This window comes from Electrona antarctica, assembly GCF_951216825.1.
Source record: "Electrona antarctica genome assembly, chromosome: 5".
NCBI lineage: Eukaryota > Metazoa > Chordata > Actinopteri > Myctophiformes > Myctophidae > Electrona > Electrona antarctica.
Window position 1 is genome coordinate 23,532,405 of NC_136810.1, and position 16,670 is coordinate 23,549,074.

Genomic DNA, 16,670 nt, shown 5'->3' on the forward strand with positions numbered 1-16,670 from the left:
TATTTGATTTGTCCTTTTCAATGTCACATACCTGACATCTCAATATACAACCCATAATGTACTATAATATACTCCATCAGAGATTCAAAAGTGCTAGCATTGTAAATATCAAGTTAAAGTGGTCGCACGGCATATACATCACAGCCCTTGACGTTTTCAATACCCAGATATATTTGTTGTGTTTCGTTTTATAGGCTATGTATTTGTGGAAAATTATCTAAACAGCATCTTGCAAGACTAAGTATTAATACTCATCTGGAGAATTCACTAGGTAGTTGAAAATGTCAGGATATGCCACTAATTATACAACAAGTTGACAACGGAAAAACACACCGTCGGAGCTCCGATGTAGGTAGAACATATTAGTAAGCCTGTGACATGTTCAAAATATAGACATGAATGAACAAAGTCACTAGGGATCGGGATGTATTATTGAGAATTCCACTCTTCAGTCTTGTTTGTTAGCCTCGTAAAGGCAGTGATGTCCCTTAAAGGCGACAGGTTCTCGGTCTGCCGTCTGCCCTCTGCTCTGTTAACATTATGGGTAACTCATTCAAGTGGTAAGTGAAATGTGAAATACATCCTTTATTGAGAAAACAACAATATATGTTGACAAAGACACTTCATACATTTGGAAACATATTTTTATTCAAATCAATATAGTCTTCAGTTCATTTTGTTACATTTTAAAAGTAGGCTAACTACAGTTGAATTTCAATGGACTTACTGTATGGGCTGGTCTGCAGTACACCGTTGTAACGGACCAGAAGTGGGGCCGCGGTCTCATTTGGGGCCGTGAAATTTGTAGTCTCCGTGTGTCTCTATAGACAAATTCAGAAACGGGTCTCATGGTCGCAGCATACGTATTTCCTGTAGGCTTGTGTTTTATGAACACAAGGCTGCCGTACTTTATACCTCATACTTTAAATGCTTAGTATGAGGTATAAAGTACAGCAGCCTTGTGTTCATAAAACAGAAAGATTGGGTATTGGGTAAGACTGACGTTATGTATCTTTCAGGACCTTTCACTGCTTCGTCTCAACCATTATTCAATGGCTCTGGTCTCAGCTACCGCGGTGGATATTTTGACATTCCATTTTTTTTTTTTTTGGAATGTTGCCACTACTGTTGGAGCAGCCATAAACTACACAGGTTAATCTCGATGTTCTGGGCATCTTTGTAATGTTAGTGTTAGTAAAAAGCAGGTAAAAGAGTAACGTTTGAGGCAGACTAACATCAGTCACTCTACCATTCACTGTAGTAGAAGAGATGCCCCTGGTGAGGGTTTAAACCCCGCAGCTACAGTACGTCGAGTCCGCCTACAGGAAATACGTAAGCTGCGACCATGAGACCCGTTTTTGAATTAGTCTATAGAGAAGCGATTGAGAACGGGGCGTGGCCTGAACCTACGTTGAACACAACTATATTTATTGTAGAAGTAGTGTCATAGTGTTAAGTCAACAAGGGTTATCAACATCTAGTCAGACAGTCCTACACAACAGGTCAAAGTGTTACTCAGAATGCTCACTGATAAGAATGAAAAGAACAGAGGTTCTTTTCAGTGGTGGAAAAAGTACTCTAATTTTTTTACTTAAGTAGGCCTACAAGTATCAATACTGAAATATAGATATACTCTGTCACAAGTAAAAGTCCGGAATTCAATATTTACTATAGTAAAAGTACAAAAGTATTGACTGTCCTGATGAAGGTCTAATCGACCCAATAAAGAGCAACATTTTGGCGTGTCTGACTGTGTGCGGGACCCTCTTTGTTTTTCAAAGATAACCCTTTTACGTTTTCAAATGTATAATAATCTTTTGAAAAAAGCAAATCTACAAGCTCACAAGTACAATACAGTATGCCTCTGAAATGTAATGGAGTAAAATACTGAAAATTGGAAATATCTCAAAATCTTACTAAGTACAATTGAGTAAATGTACTTATAGTAACTTTACACCACTGGCTATTTTTAAATAAAAGCACACTGAAAATCGGCTTATTTTTAAATAAAGCATAAATGTAATGAGAACAATTGAGTTATTCAGCCCCTGGAATGTAATCTAATAAAGACTGCCACTGTAGTTCAGACAGATAACTTGAGTGGTCAGGTGGTGATGTGTTACCTAACATCTAAATCCCTCCATTTCACTGATGTCCTCAATTAGAGCCCTTTGATTTTGATCACGCACTGACTGCTCTCGTGTTTATCGTAACACTTAGGGAATAATAACAGCCATTAAAGTGAAATAAACCACATTCACAAGGTCATTAGAATAATCAACTTTACTGGAATGAATGCAGTAATGCACACAGGACGGCGATGTGTGTGAGCACTACGTGCCGTGGGATGACTGAGTGTGTGCGTGCGTGCGTGCGTGCGTGCGTGCGTGCGTGCGTGCGTGCGTGCGTGCGTGCGAGCCAAGCCTCCTGGCTTGGCTCTGTCAGGGGGTAGAGGCTAGGGTGACTTACAAAGTGCAATATCAGAGTAAAATGCATGAACCAAAGTCAACAAAAACAACATGGTATATTAAATGGTCAAATAAATAACAATTGCTAGAGAGAGAGAAGGATGAGGTTGGCAGAGCACCATGTGTCAGGCCTTAAGTTATAACATCATTCCACCTGTCCTGTACTGATAATTTGTATGTTTATCTCCTCTCATTTTGAAATTAATACAAATAGGCTAAATAAATCACAACTTAAACTTTCACTACTTCACGAGGCGAGCGACAGTCATGTTTCAGGGCTGTGTATGTGTGTGTGTGTGTGTGTGTGTGTGTGTGTGTGTGTGTGTGTGTAGGCCTCAAATCAGCAACTCTGAAATGCCTAATTAATTATGTACTCATTAGGCTTACGACAAAGTGTAGGCTTGGGCGTGTGTCGCCTGGCTTCAAACCAAGACATCCACCGCTCATCCGAAGGGGATGGCTAAGAGAGATATTAGGCTTTTGGACTGGTCTGATATAATCCATCTTCCCACTGCCTCCAGCATGGGAACCCAAACACTGAGGAGTAGCACGAAGGCTCTACGTCCTCCCTGTAATTTTAAACATTTCTGACAGACACTTTATGAGTTCATTCCAAACTATTTGCATCTTAGGACACTATACCTTTCTCAATTAAACATTTTGCATTTAGTACAGACATCTGGGAGACTAGCAGAGATGATGGAATTTGATACGATTTTAAATTATCTGCTGCCCAGCCCTGTCTTCAATTTCAAGCTGGCACCACGATACACCAAAATGAAACACATCCTACAATGGTGGTAACCATAACCAGAGAGCTCGCCCCAAAAAACACTCATACCCCCAGTGATTCATGTATGTTTTACTGAGGTTTAGGTTAGGAATACGTTTAGGGTTAGGCATAGTTTAGCTGAGGTTAAGTTTCAGAATAATGCTACTGAGGTTTTGTTTGGGAATGACTGGTGGCGACCGCTCGTGCGTGTTTTGGGGGAGCGTTCTTGTATTCCTACAATCAATGTTGTTGCCATGCTGCTACCCTTCAAAGTGGGAAAACAAGCGTTTGTTTCACTTTATCAGAGTGTTTAGTGTAACACAGCTCCAAACGCAACTCACATGACTATGTATTGGAAAGGGGGCTCGAGATTTATTGGAAGGTCTGAAAGCTGACCTAAGCCTGACCCTGCAAGGTCTAATGAAAAGACTGTTTGTTCAACATTCGGTGGCTTCTCCCTGTAAGGGCTGTCAAGAGAGAGAGAGCTTCCGAACCCGAGCTCACATGAGCCCGGCTGTGTCTCCCTCCCCATGTGCATGCACATCGTAACAGGGGATGATTAGCATGTAAAGCCCATTCCGTGATCTCCTTTCCCCACGGCATGTCACACACGCACACGCACGCACGCACACGCACACATTGATGAATAATGCATTATGAAAAAAATTATATGCCTAAATTCATATAATTTTTTCCTGTCTACCCCCCTCCACCCGTGTAAAAACAAAGTGGAGGCGCCCCATTGGCTATGTTCCACCCCACCCTCCTCCTTTCCCCCGGTTTCCCAGGCAACCATGTCAGGGTGGAGGAAAAGAGCAAATCATGTGAGGGCAGAGCATCTCTTTCGCTCTCCCTCTCTCTCTCTCTCGCAGTGTGTATACCTCTCTCTCTCTCTCTCCATGCTTTCACTTCACTCTCAACTGCAGAGGGGACAGACAGACAGCTGAGGAGGACGCAGACAAGGGAGATCTCAGTGTAAAAGAAAAAAAAACACATTCCTCTCTGACCTTCCTTCGTTTCTTCTTTCCCACCCTCCTCCCTCCTTTCCATTTCTCTCTCTCTTTTACTGTGTTATCAGCTCCCCCCTGTAGTCTCTCTCCCTCTGTCCCTCTTTACGTGATTAATGTTTAGGCATTCCTTCTCCTTCCTGCTGTCTTCTTGTTCTTCCCGCTAAGCGTGGGCGTTGTGCCTGGACCGACGGTGGCTTGGCTGACTGTGTCCATGCAACATGGGTTGTGGGAATTCCTCAGCCGCCAGCACCTCCGGAGGGGGTGAGTGCTGCCCAACATCTGTGTGTGTGTGTGTGTGTGTGTGTGTGTGTGTGTGTGTTTGTGTGTGTGTGTGTGTGTGTGTGTGTGTTTGAATTTGAATGTGAATGTAAATGATGTGCTGGAGCAGAGCCTTCAGTTTGTACGTGTTTGTACTGTACATGTGAAGTGTGCATGCGTGTGCATGCGTGTGCATGCGTGTGCGTGTGTGTGTGCACGTGCACGTGTGTGTCAGTTATGTTATGTATATTTGATCTGTCTCATGTACAGTATAGTATGTGATCGGGTGTGTGTGGCTCGAGGAAGATCAGTGCATTTTCTGCACTCAGCAGTTCCCTGGCCTGTGGCTTGTTCTCCATACTGTACGTGTTTGTACCGTGCATGTGAAGTGTGCGTGCGTGCGTGCGTGCGTGCGTGCGTGCGTGCGTGCGTGCGTGCGTGCGTGCGTGCGTGCGTGCATGCGTACTAATGCACGAGTACTGTAATAAAGACTTGAGTCTTGATTACGAAGCCGAGATACTGTGGGCTGAGGTATCTTGAAAGTTGGATGGAGGTAGTAGGGTTATTAGTTATATCGATTATAAATTACCTTTACTATCTTCTGATCTGATTTCTGCCCTCTCCAACTCAGGCTTTATAGTCGTGGCGATGTCACTCCCCTGTTGTCGTGGCAACACTCCCCCCAGTGAACGCTTGAGTTCACTAACTGTGCTACTCACGGCAACGACTTTTGCGGCGTGGTTTATCCTCCCCAGTCTTCTTGATCTCTTCTCTCGCGACAGCGGCCTCGGCAGGCAATGCTGGGAGTTTATTTAGTCGTGCTACGGATTGCGTGTAGGTGCGGTTGTCTATCTGCACCATGGCTGTTTGGCCATCTTTCCCTGGCAGGACAATTTAGGCATTTAGCAGACGCTCTTAATCCAGAGCGACTTACATTAAGCAAGAACAAAAAGCATGGCAATACATCACACACATAAAAAGTAGTTATCATGAAACATGCGTAAGCTAAGAACGTAACAGTGGGATATCTATTTAATGAAACTATATAAACTATACATACTATACTATATTATTACTATTCATATATACTATAAAGTGCTATGACTACATAAAATGCAATTCTAGTGCCGTCTACGTAACATGCTATAAGTCTGTATAAAATGCTATCTAAGTACGTAAAGTGCTATCTAAGGGGCTAGGGGAAGTGTTACGGGCCGGGGGGTTTTCAGACTACGGCGGAAGATTGGGAGTGAGGCTGCAGTTCTCATTGTAATGGGAAGTGCATTCCATAGCTTTGGAGCCAGAAGGGAGAAGAGTTTGGGACGTGTGGAGCATTGTCCCTGCGTTTTTAGTGAAGGTACTTCCAGCTTCCCTGTGTTGGCTGATCTGAGTGCGCTGGAGGGTTTGTAGGGTTCGATCATACTTGCAAGATATGGGGGCCATACCTTTGGTTGCTTTGAATGCCAGCATCAGAGTTTTGTATTCTGTGCGAGCAGCGACCGGGAGCCAATGGAGGGGGGGGGGAGAAGGGGGGAGACGTGTGAGAATTTTGGCTGGTTGAAGACCAAGCGAGCTACGGCATTTTGGATCAGTTGGAGAGGCTTAAGTGCACATGCCGGTAGGCCAGTAAGGAGGGAGTTACAATAGTCAAGTTTTGACAAGACTGTTATCTAGATTAGGAGCTGGGCTGACTCCTGGGTGAGGAACGGTCTAATTCGTCATATGTTATAGAGTGTAAACCGACAGGATCGAGTGACAGCTGTGATGTGTGTTTTGAACGAGAGCTGACTGTCCAGGACTACACCAAGGTTCCTGGCCGTTTGGCACAGACGTTACCAGGGCGTTGTCTACGTAAATAGTTAGCTCCCGCATAGGGCAGGACTTAGCTGGGAAGAAGAGAAGCTCAGTCTTGTCTGGGTTCAGCTTGAGGTGGTTGGAAGACATCCACTGTGAGATGTCAGCCAGGCATGCAGCGATGCGCTCTTCCACCTGGGTGGCAGAGGGGGGGAAGGATAGAAACAGTTGTGTGTCAGTGATATAGCAGTGATAGGATATATTGTGAACAGAGATGATAGTGCCAAGGTATTTAGTGTACAGTGAGAAAAGGAGGGTACCAAGTACAGATCCCTGTGGGACCCCAGTTTGGAAGGTACGGGGGTGATAGCAAACCTTTCCAAGAAACCTGGTAGGTCCGCTCAGTGAGGTAGGAGGAGAACCACTTCAGCACCATCCCACCGATGCCTAGATCAGCTAGAGTGTCTAGGAGCAGCCGGTGGTTCACTGTGTCAAATGCCGCCGATAGGTCTAGAAGAATCAGGACTGCAGAGTGGGAAGCAGCCTGGGCAGCATGTAGTGCTTCTGTGACTGCGAGGAGTGGGCCTTTTTGAATCCTGGGATCCAGCAGGTTGTTCTGTGAGAGATGGAGACAGAGCTGGTTAGAGACAACACGTTCAAGAGTTTTGGAAAGAAAGGAAAGTAGTGATACCGTAGTCTGTAGTTCTTGACATCTGAGGGGTCAAGAGTTGGTTTATTGAGGAGTGGCGTTACCCTGGCTGACTTGAAGGCAGATGGGACCCAGCCTGAGGTTACTGAGGTGTTTATGATGGAGGTGATGAAGAGGAGGAGATCAGGTGCGATGGTCTGGAAGATTGGAGACGGGACGGGAAGATACTTCTCTGCAGTAGGTAGGTTGAAGTCACCCAGTAGAATCAGGGTGGTGCCATCCTCCGGAAACAAGCTGATCAGAGAATCTAGTTCTTCCAGGAAGTTTTCAAGGGTCCCTGGGGGGCGATAGAGCACAATGAGGGTGAGGGGGACTGGTTGTGATATTGAGAGAGAAAGGTGAGAGAGATTTAAGACACCGAAATTCCATTTGGGGGACATGAGTAGCCCTGTACCACCCCCCATACCTGTTGAGCGAGGGGTGTGTGTGAACTTGTGTGAAACAGAGAGGGCGACGGGGGTAGCAGTGTTATCTGGGGTAATCCAGGTTTCAGTTGCAGGAAATGCAGAGACTTGAGGGTGTCGTGGGCTGAGATGAATTCAGGTATTTCCTTTTTGGTAGCTGTGTGGCAGTTCCAAAGGCCTCCCTCCACCACAATGTGGTGACTGGGTGAGCGAGCTAGATGAGATTTGAGGGGTTTCTGTGACGGGGGAAGTGGTGTCTAGGGCGACATGAAGAGGACAGGATAGGGATGGTGGGAAAACACATAGTAGACAGATATAGAAATAATAATAAGGTAATAATAAGAAGATTGATACAAAACCCTGGGAGGCAGCCTCCAACGTTGGATGTGTCTGGATGTCCGGGTCTTTGGGATGGGCACCAGGCTAAAGTGGTCAGCCGGTGTGAGCTACGGATCAAGGTTCATTCACACGTGTGCTCACAGTCTAGTGTGGGCAGTAGGGCAGGGTAGAAGAAAAAGAACCAAGAGCAGAGATGGTTGTAGAGTAGAGCAAAGAGGGAGGGGGGAAGGGGGTAGCTTTAAAGGATAGTTTATAGAGGTTTAAAGAGTATAAGTACAAAAAGGAACAGAGTGTCTCTCTCTACCTGTGTGTATCCAGAGTTGAAAAATCAAACAGCTGTGGAGCTGTTTTCTCTTTGGCTCTGCGACCGCGAGTGAGTGAGTCAGTGATCTGAGGGCAGTTATATACTGATTGAGGTTTTAATTAAAGCCTCTATCTAGCCAGTAGGTGGAGTCTAATAGGCCACTCAAGATGTGGTCTCTTTGGTCCGCCTGATGGCTGATTAAAAGATCAGATCAAAATAATCACTCCCACAAGCGGTCTGGAAGTACCCACAAAGTTTGAAAGACAGACAGAGAATATAAGAAAGAGGACAGAATATTAGCAGAAGGGTAAGAAATGCAGACAGAGGGGTTAAGTAGAACAGAAACAAGCTATAACAAATAGGAGGGAAGAAACACAGAAAGACAGAGTGGTAAAAAGGAGTGAGCAGTTCGGCTTCAGGATGGATGACTTGTAGCATGGAGGCATCAGGCTGGCCCATGAGAAGGTGATGTTTGAAGAGAGGTAGCATCGAGGCATCAGGCTGGCCCATGAGAAGGTGATGTTTGAAGAGAGGTAGCCCATGAGAAGGTGATGTTTGAAGAGAGGTAGCCCATGAGAAGGTGATGTTTGAAGAGAGGTAGCCCATGAGAAGGTGATGTTTGAAGAGAGGTAGCCCAGAGATCTGGAGAAGGTGATGTTTGAAGAGAGGTAGCCCAGAGACCTGGAGAAGGTGATGTTTGAAGAGAGGTAGCCCAGAGACCATGAGAAGGTGATGTTTGAAGAGAGGTAGCCCAGAGACCATGAGAAGGTGATGTTTGAAGAGAGGTAGCCCAGAGACCATGAGAAGGTGATGTTTGAAGAGAGGTAGCCCAGAGACCTGGCCCATGAGAAGGTGATGTTTGAAGAGAGGTAGCCCAGAGACCTGGCCCATGAGAAGGTGATGTTTGAAGAGAGGTAGCCCAGAGACCTGGAATTCATCTCCATCAGCGCCGTGGCCAGTACTTCCTCGGGACGGTTTGCGTCCCTAGAGCCGCTCGGATGTGGAGATGCTGGCTGGCAGGTTGCACACAAAAAAATTGATTTGTAAGGGTGCCATCTTCGCCCTGAGTTCTGGCCTCAGATGCTTCTTTCAGCCCTCTGCTCCTTGCTTTTAAGGCTTCTAAGGTGTAGGTGCGGTTGTCTATCTGCAGTACGGTGGTCTCCTGGGGGGGGGTTCTGATTGATTGCTTAAATACTTTAACAGTTTGCAAATAGTACAATTATTTAATGCTAAAAGGATGACACAAAAAAGCCCTGAGGGCTTGTTTCCATATGGTTCTCTGTATTCAATAACATTCATTAACAAATATAAAGACATACTGTACAAGAAATCATCAAATCATATAAAAGCATATTCACAAAAACACATTGGGGGTCAGGTAGACTCCATAGTAGCTATAGACGAATCCACGGAGGGGTGCCCTGCGCACAGCCATTACTGAGGTGTAATCAGCACTCATTATCTACACCTGGCTAGGTGTAGCTAATGATGCAGTGCTGATTAGCTACACTAATGGCTGCACCCAGGGCACCCCTGCGCGGATTCGTCTATAGGAGACAACATGGTGGACCACAGGTTGACTCTGTGGCTATAGCTTTACTCTATAGTAGCTTTGTATTTGTGTTTGTTTTTACATGAACCCTATTCTGCGGGGAACATTTGCCGAAAATTGCAGATCTACAGGCTCACAACGCGCCTGTGACCCGTTGTGACCTGTAGATCGGCTGTTTTCGCCGAACATGTTTGTGTACAGGGTAAAAACAGCAGACCAAGTACAGAGCCAAAGGTCTAGTTTAGCAGTTCTACAAGAGAGCTCTGCTATGACCTACAAGTTTAGCAGCTTGCATGATTGGCTATTTTCGGAGGTTTGGTGTACAGGGAAAAAAGCAGACCAAGTACTGAGCTAAAGGTTCAAGTTTACAAAGTATTGAGAGTTTTAAGTTAAATGTCTGAAAATACACATTAACATGAATCCATGTCCCTGCTTCATCTCTCTCAGCTAAGGGTCCTTAGACCTGCTCTAGTAGCTAGGAGACAACATGGTGGACCGCAGGAATGACTGATTTTCTCAAAACCATGTACAAACGGGGAACATTTATTGGCCTGCTTTGTCCGTTGTGCCGTATCCGCACAGCTATGGTGGCAGTGTGCAACTAAGTATAAATCAGGCTTTAAGTGGACCTGTTGCGGTTTCCATGGTTTCCATGGGCCCCCCTCCATAGCCTTCAATGTATTGCGGAAACAGCGAAAATAACCGATCCTTTCGCCATTTTCAAAATGTTCTTCAATAATCTTCCGATCTTTGAATATAATCAAATATACTGTAAAAATCACACCCGTGTGAACTGAGTGGTGCAAATCCTCTCTCTCTCTCTCTCTCGCAGGCAACTCGCAGGCAACATGCAGCACTATCTCTCTCTCTGTTTCTGGCACAACAGCGCCACTTTTGGTACTCATTGGTACTGGTCACACACAAACGGACATTGCTGTTCGTTGGAGTGGTTGCACCACTCAAAAAGGATGGATCTTCCATAAGGAAGGGACTATACAGAGAACAGTCTAGAGAGGGACAACTTACTACTGCATCATGTGATTCATGCCGTGAGCTATATTTTACACACACACACACACACACACACACACACACGTGTATGTATAGTGTATGTGTATATACATATATGTGTATGCACACACACACACACACACACACACACACACACACACACACACACACACACACACACACACACACACACACACACACACACACACACACACACACTGGGTTCAAACAGTCAAATAGGACTTTCATTGATGTTGGTCTGTCTTGGTCTTTGCTGGCTGTAGTGTTAGTAGTATAAGTGGCTGTAGTTCTATAGTATTATACTGTAAGTGGGCTGGGAACTGCCCATAGATCCGAAGTCCCGTTAGTCCGAACATGCACTGCTCCCATGTGGTGGTTTCATCCATAAAGCCTAGAACAGGGGGTCTTCAACAGGCGGTCCGGGACTCATAGGGGTCCTCAGAGTTACTACAGAGTCCATCAAATCTTTGTGATAGGAACTTTATTTGCATTAACCACTTAAACCCTAGCAACCCTATTCTGAAGAGATCTAGCAGATCGACAAGCCCGCAATGTGCATTTAGATCTGCTATTTTCGGCAAAAAGAGTGGTTAAATGTCTGGAAATACACATCAACATGAATACACCATACTGTACACTGATGACAGTGCTGTCCATCAAGTGTATGAATATTTCTATGAAATCTATGAAAAAGACTATCCAATATGTGCACAGGGGGTCCCCGCTTCATCTCTCGCTCAGTCAAGATCACCTTGCTTTTCCTTCTGCCGTTTCTTCTGTATACTACAGTACTTTTTGTATCTGTCTTATCCTTACTTGTATGTTGTAACCCTAACTCTTAAGAGTATATATGAATAGAGACGGCACCCGAGTTCTCCTCCCATCCACTTGCATTAAGTTGCTCTAAAGCGCATGAGGCGATTTCACTCCTCCTTCCGGGTAGGCACAGAGTGCATTCTGGGATGGATTTGCCCCAAACACATGAACGCGCTGCCATTGACTATCATTGCACGCGTTCACGTGCGTTCACGTGTCATCGTGAACGTGCACAATGATAGTCAACGGACCAGCGCGTTCATGTGTTTGGGCCCACACTGAAATACCAAATTCGGCCACTATGTCCATTTCTCCTCGGGGTTTCCTCCGGGTGCAGTCTCTATTCATGTATACTCTAAGCCTTAACTGCTGTGCAGTCTCTGGGCGACTGATTTTCCCCCGTGGGATAATAAAGGTATCTATCTATCTAACTCTGAGTGTATTGAGGTCCATTCCATTCCATTTGGAATACTCTGAGTTATAGACCTGGTCCATTTTTGGAACCCCATCAAGGAACCCTGAGGGTCCCTGGACCCCACTTTGAGAAACACTGATGCAGCGCTTCTATCCAAAGCGCTTTACAATGTAATCAACAACAGCTGTTCACACAGGTGGAAAAAGTATTCTTATTTTTACTTATATTAATACTGCAATGTAATACTGTAAAAGTCTGGTACGGCAGCAGCCATGACCTATATAGGTTATTGCTACTGTGCTAGAGCAAAATGAAGAACGTCTCCGTCACTATATTGTACATTAAAGCAACAGTGTGTAGGCCTACTATAGCCTGACCTCTATAGAACTTGTGGATTTCGTAGCTTGTAGAAATTGGTTTTGTGGCAGCAGCAATGCCATGACCTGTAAGTTATTGCTACTAGCAAAATTAAGATATGATAGTACTTTGTCAGTTTGCACTGGAATTTGTTTTGCGACCCAGCAGCCTTGTATGCAACACATACAGTACACACATTTGACATAACACAGGACAAAACAAGAAAATACAGTTACATATATAGAAACATAAGGGCACAGATCAATGTCCACAGCTCAGTCTAGTCCAGCTGGCCAAAATCCTGATCAAGCCTCAGAGTCGACTGATGGACAAAAGACCTCTTCAGTCTGACCTTATTGTATGCTGGAACACGATATCTCCTTCCTGAAGGCAGCACCCTATACTCTCCATGCAAAACATGGCTAGTATTAGGTGATATTCCTTGCTAACCTTAGGATGCTGTTATCATACGTCACGTGGATGTAGCCTCTGAAGTGGTTGTCCAACAATCTTTGAACAAATGTTTAGTTGTTGCAGCAGTTGTGACTTTAAGGCTACAGACAAACATCCATACCAGGTGGTACTTCAGTACTGAAGAACACTCATAATAACAGAAGTGAAAAACAAAAGAAGAATCCGTCTACTAGCACCAAAGGATCTTAAACAGCGAAGGAAAGAGATTCTTTGCTTTGTTTTCTTACACACTGATTCAATCTGATCTTTCCACGACAGATCAGTGTGTAAGAAAACAAAGCAAGATGAAATTGTTGTCTCCATCACTATACATTAAAGCAGACAGTGTTTAACACAGCGAACGCTAACCACGTATCCGTACGTTATTAATTAATCAAACGTCCGGTGCTAACCACGTATCCATACGTTTGAATCACTTTTTTATAGCATACTTTCATTCATCTTTTTACCCACCCGGACAATGAAGAACCATCCCCCTATCATTGCTGCTTAGTCCCGCTCACGTGATCAGAAAAAAAAACAAAAAAAACAAAAAACCCCTCCCCTCCTGAAAACAGGAGGGCGGGCCGCTTTACGTGTAGAAGCCAGTGTAAAATGGACGCGCCCATGCCGATCTAGTCGGTGTGTGAAAATAATCAAATTTCACCTAACCTCGCCTCACCAGGCTTTCCCCCACCTCGGACATTTCACCCAACACTATAATACTCGATTCCCCCCTCCCCTCCTGTTTCTCCAGGAGGAGGATCTTGCGAGATGGGGGCTCTGTCTCTCGGAAAAAAACATGATGAACGGAACGCTGCCTAAACACATATGCACCGGATCGGCATTGCATAACGTCTGCAACACACATGGACAGATGCATGTTTCCTTCTTCATACTGTAGCAACCAAACGATCCCGAGCCTACAATACTACGAACTAACCACAGTATCGAGGGGCCGCCACGACAACAGACAGTGTTCCGTTGGTGGATCACGTATCGCCATGCAGAGCCGTCATAATCGGAGATCGCTCGGACGTGTGATTGTAACGCTTTTTTATTCATTATATAAGACCGCAATGAACGCGTCGGGGACGTAATCGACCCGGGTGTAATGTATAACGAACTTTTCCGCGTCCTAAACCGTGGTGTTGTGATCTGTGGAAGTCATTTTTTCCTTGTCGTCGACATCACAGCCGGGCTTAGCACCTCTCTGGACACTCCCGGTGAAGCTTTTTTTTTTCTCCATCGCCCCCAAGCTGCATGCCCAGGCATGTTCCCCTATACTAGCTTGAAAAACAAAATCAGCTGATGATGACAACGTGTCTCACCGTTATACTATAGTTCTGAACCGAACGGTGGAATGGGACTTTTTATAGCCGTACGGATCAAGACTTTTTCTGCCCAATGTGCCCATGACCCCCCCCCCCCCCATGTTACTGCGATCAAGACAATGAAAGCAGTGAGATAGATTAGGTGAGGCGAGGCAATCATCATCATCATCATCCTCATCTAAAGAAAGCAGAGTTATGAAGGTTTATAGTCAGACATTGACAGGCAGATATAACAATAAACACAATAAATATGCTATACATCCTATACACCGAATGAAAGCCCTGAATGTGTACTTGTACGAGGAAAAGAGTAAACATTGATCTCATGTACAGTTTGTCATAAATTGGTTACTGGATGCACATTGCGCCCACCAGATATAACTGCAGAGAAGACATGGACCCGAACTCAAGATTCACAAAATAAGGCCTATTGCGACATATAAATACTATATACCGTATGAAACAGAAGACTCTCTGCTTTCATAAGAAAACAACTTCTACTGTAGTAATAATAAAAATCACACCCATGTGAAGTGAGTGGTGCAACTCTGTCCCATATTCTGTTCTCTGCTTATTCAATACAGCTCGCTATATACGGACTGAGTCCAGTGGTGCCTTTGAATACTTTGATCATATTTGGAATTGAGCAACATCACTTCAGTTTAATCACTTAGACCCGCTAGACTTAGTAAGACGGACACTGTATAGTTATTTTCCCTCTACACCAACTGTCTTCACCAAAAAAAGCAGATCTAGACGCATTGTGACACAAATTGTGAGCTTGTAGGTCGGCTATGTTTTGGCGAATGTATTCAAGTATAAAGTAATTTTCAGTCTGTCCTAAAATGCAAAATGATATTCTCCTCTGTGACATACCGTCTTAGGGGGAACGATTTGCAAGTGCCAGCCAGGTACTCGCTCGTTTAACATAATCACAGACAGCCAGTGGGACACGTACGCGACCCTGTGTTTCCTCCACTGTCCACTGGTTTCATCGTCCTGCAAATCACATCCAGCCCATTTTGCATCCATAGCGTTGAGCATGGCTGGGCAGCATTAAAGTCGTCTCCCTACTGGTCAAAACCTGGTACTGCAGGCAGGCTGGGCCCAGGTTAAATTTGTGACGTAGGAAGTGGCGCAGAGGTACCACAAGAACAGTGCGAGGGGTACTATGATAGGAGCCAACCAATCATATCAACGCTCGAGGGGTACTACCCGGAAGACTTTGTCGTTCTTCCGGGTCCTTCAAAACGCCACTGAGCAACTTCCATTGAAGTGAATAGCGGGGGGTGGGGCTGTCGCTCCTCAATCCGTTCTCTAGATATATTATAGCTCTATGGCTTAACCGCTCCAATGACCGGCCGCATGTGTATACATGTACAAAATGTCTGTACCAGCTTCCGGTGCGCCGGTAAAAGTGGTCCGTGCGCTACAAATGATGGGCACCCTGGATGAAATGGATTAAATAGTTCCGGGCTTCTAAGGTGTTAACACAGGTGTGGTTTTCTTTCTAAGAGAGGGATGGGAGCTGTGCTCATTTCTGGGTGACAGACCCCTATACACAAAAGAAAAGAAAGTAAGGTCCGCACACTGGACTGAGTTCCAAAAGCTTAAGGTTTTATTCTCTCACCACAGGGGACATGACGTTTCAAGCCTCACGGCTCTTCATCAGTCCAGTGTGCGGACCTTACTTTCTTTTCTATTATTTACCTCAGCCCAGCACCTGGCGTTTAGTTAGTGCATGTGCGTGCTCTATTGTTTCTATTTGAGACCCCCATACACACTCACATTTTCCAATGGTTTTCAGAGAAATCAGCATGTTCTCATGACCGTCTGTCAGTCAATGAGTCACGACTCTCGTATATCATCAGTGGTGTCACCTGAGGCTTGACAAGAAAGGACACCCGCTGCCCTTTACGTCACACACATTTTCCTATACGTACGTCACTGTGAATGCATGATCCATAAACAGCATTACAGTATGTCCCAGCTGCCTAGCACTTAGTGTCTGCACATCTTACTATAAATGCACCAATAGGCCTATCTCACAGCCCGCTTTCCACGCCCACTTCCGGTAAATAGTGGTGTCTTTAACATGAGCATTTACACGTTTTTTTCTCTGGAGAATCTAAGTACATTTTCTAATGTAAAAATGTGACAGACCAATATTATTATGAAGCAAACAAGATGGTAAATCAGGTCGAACAGATAGAACAAACCTTACCTTGAGAAAACAAAAGTTGTAGACTTCTTAAATTACCTCTGTTAACGTGTAGCGTCTATGGAGTGACGTCACGCTATCACCACTAACCCCGAAAGGGGGCGTATTTAGGGGGGCGGGGAAATTCTGTGAGATAGGCTTATTGAGTCTGTGTGTGTGTGTACGTCTGTCATCCACGTAGCTCGAGAACCAGTCGCCCCACTGACTTCAAATTAAACACACGTTCCACACCACCACAGGGAGTGCAGTGCCCGGCCTTGAGTTGGCCCGATACACGGTTGTCCAGAAACGCCAGAAAAGGCTCTGGTCAGGCTCTGCCAGTGGACCTAATGAGCCTACTGTAAGTCCTCTCACCTACAGAATTCCCAGCCTCTGCCTCAGCCAATTGATTGTCATGGCAACCCCACAGCTGCCATTTGATTACTTAACCAG

At 45.0% G+C, this 16,670-nt stretch overlaps 1 protein-coding gene across 1 annotated transcript in view; it reads left to right on the forward strand.

Annotated features, from left to right (window-relative positions):
• Positions 1-4,468: 4,468 nt before the first annotated feature.
• c25h12orf75 (chromosome 25 C12orf75 homolog) overlaps positions 4,469-16,670 on the forward strand; it is a gene marked incomplete at its 5' end in the record, with an annotated part of 32,996 nt that continues 20,794 nt past the window's right edge. Inside the window, one exon of the mRNA XM_079501813.1 lies at positions 4,469-4,511. Within this exon, the coding sequence (XP_079357939.1) occupies positions 4,469-4,511 (43 nt within the window). The remainder of the gene's footprint in view (positions 4,512-16,670) is intronic.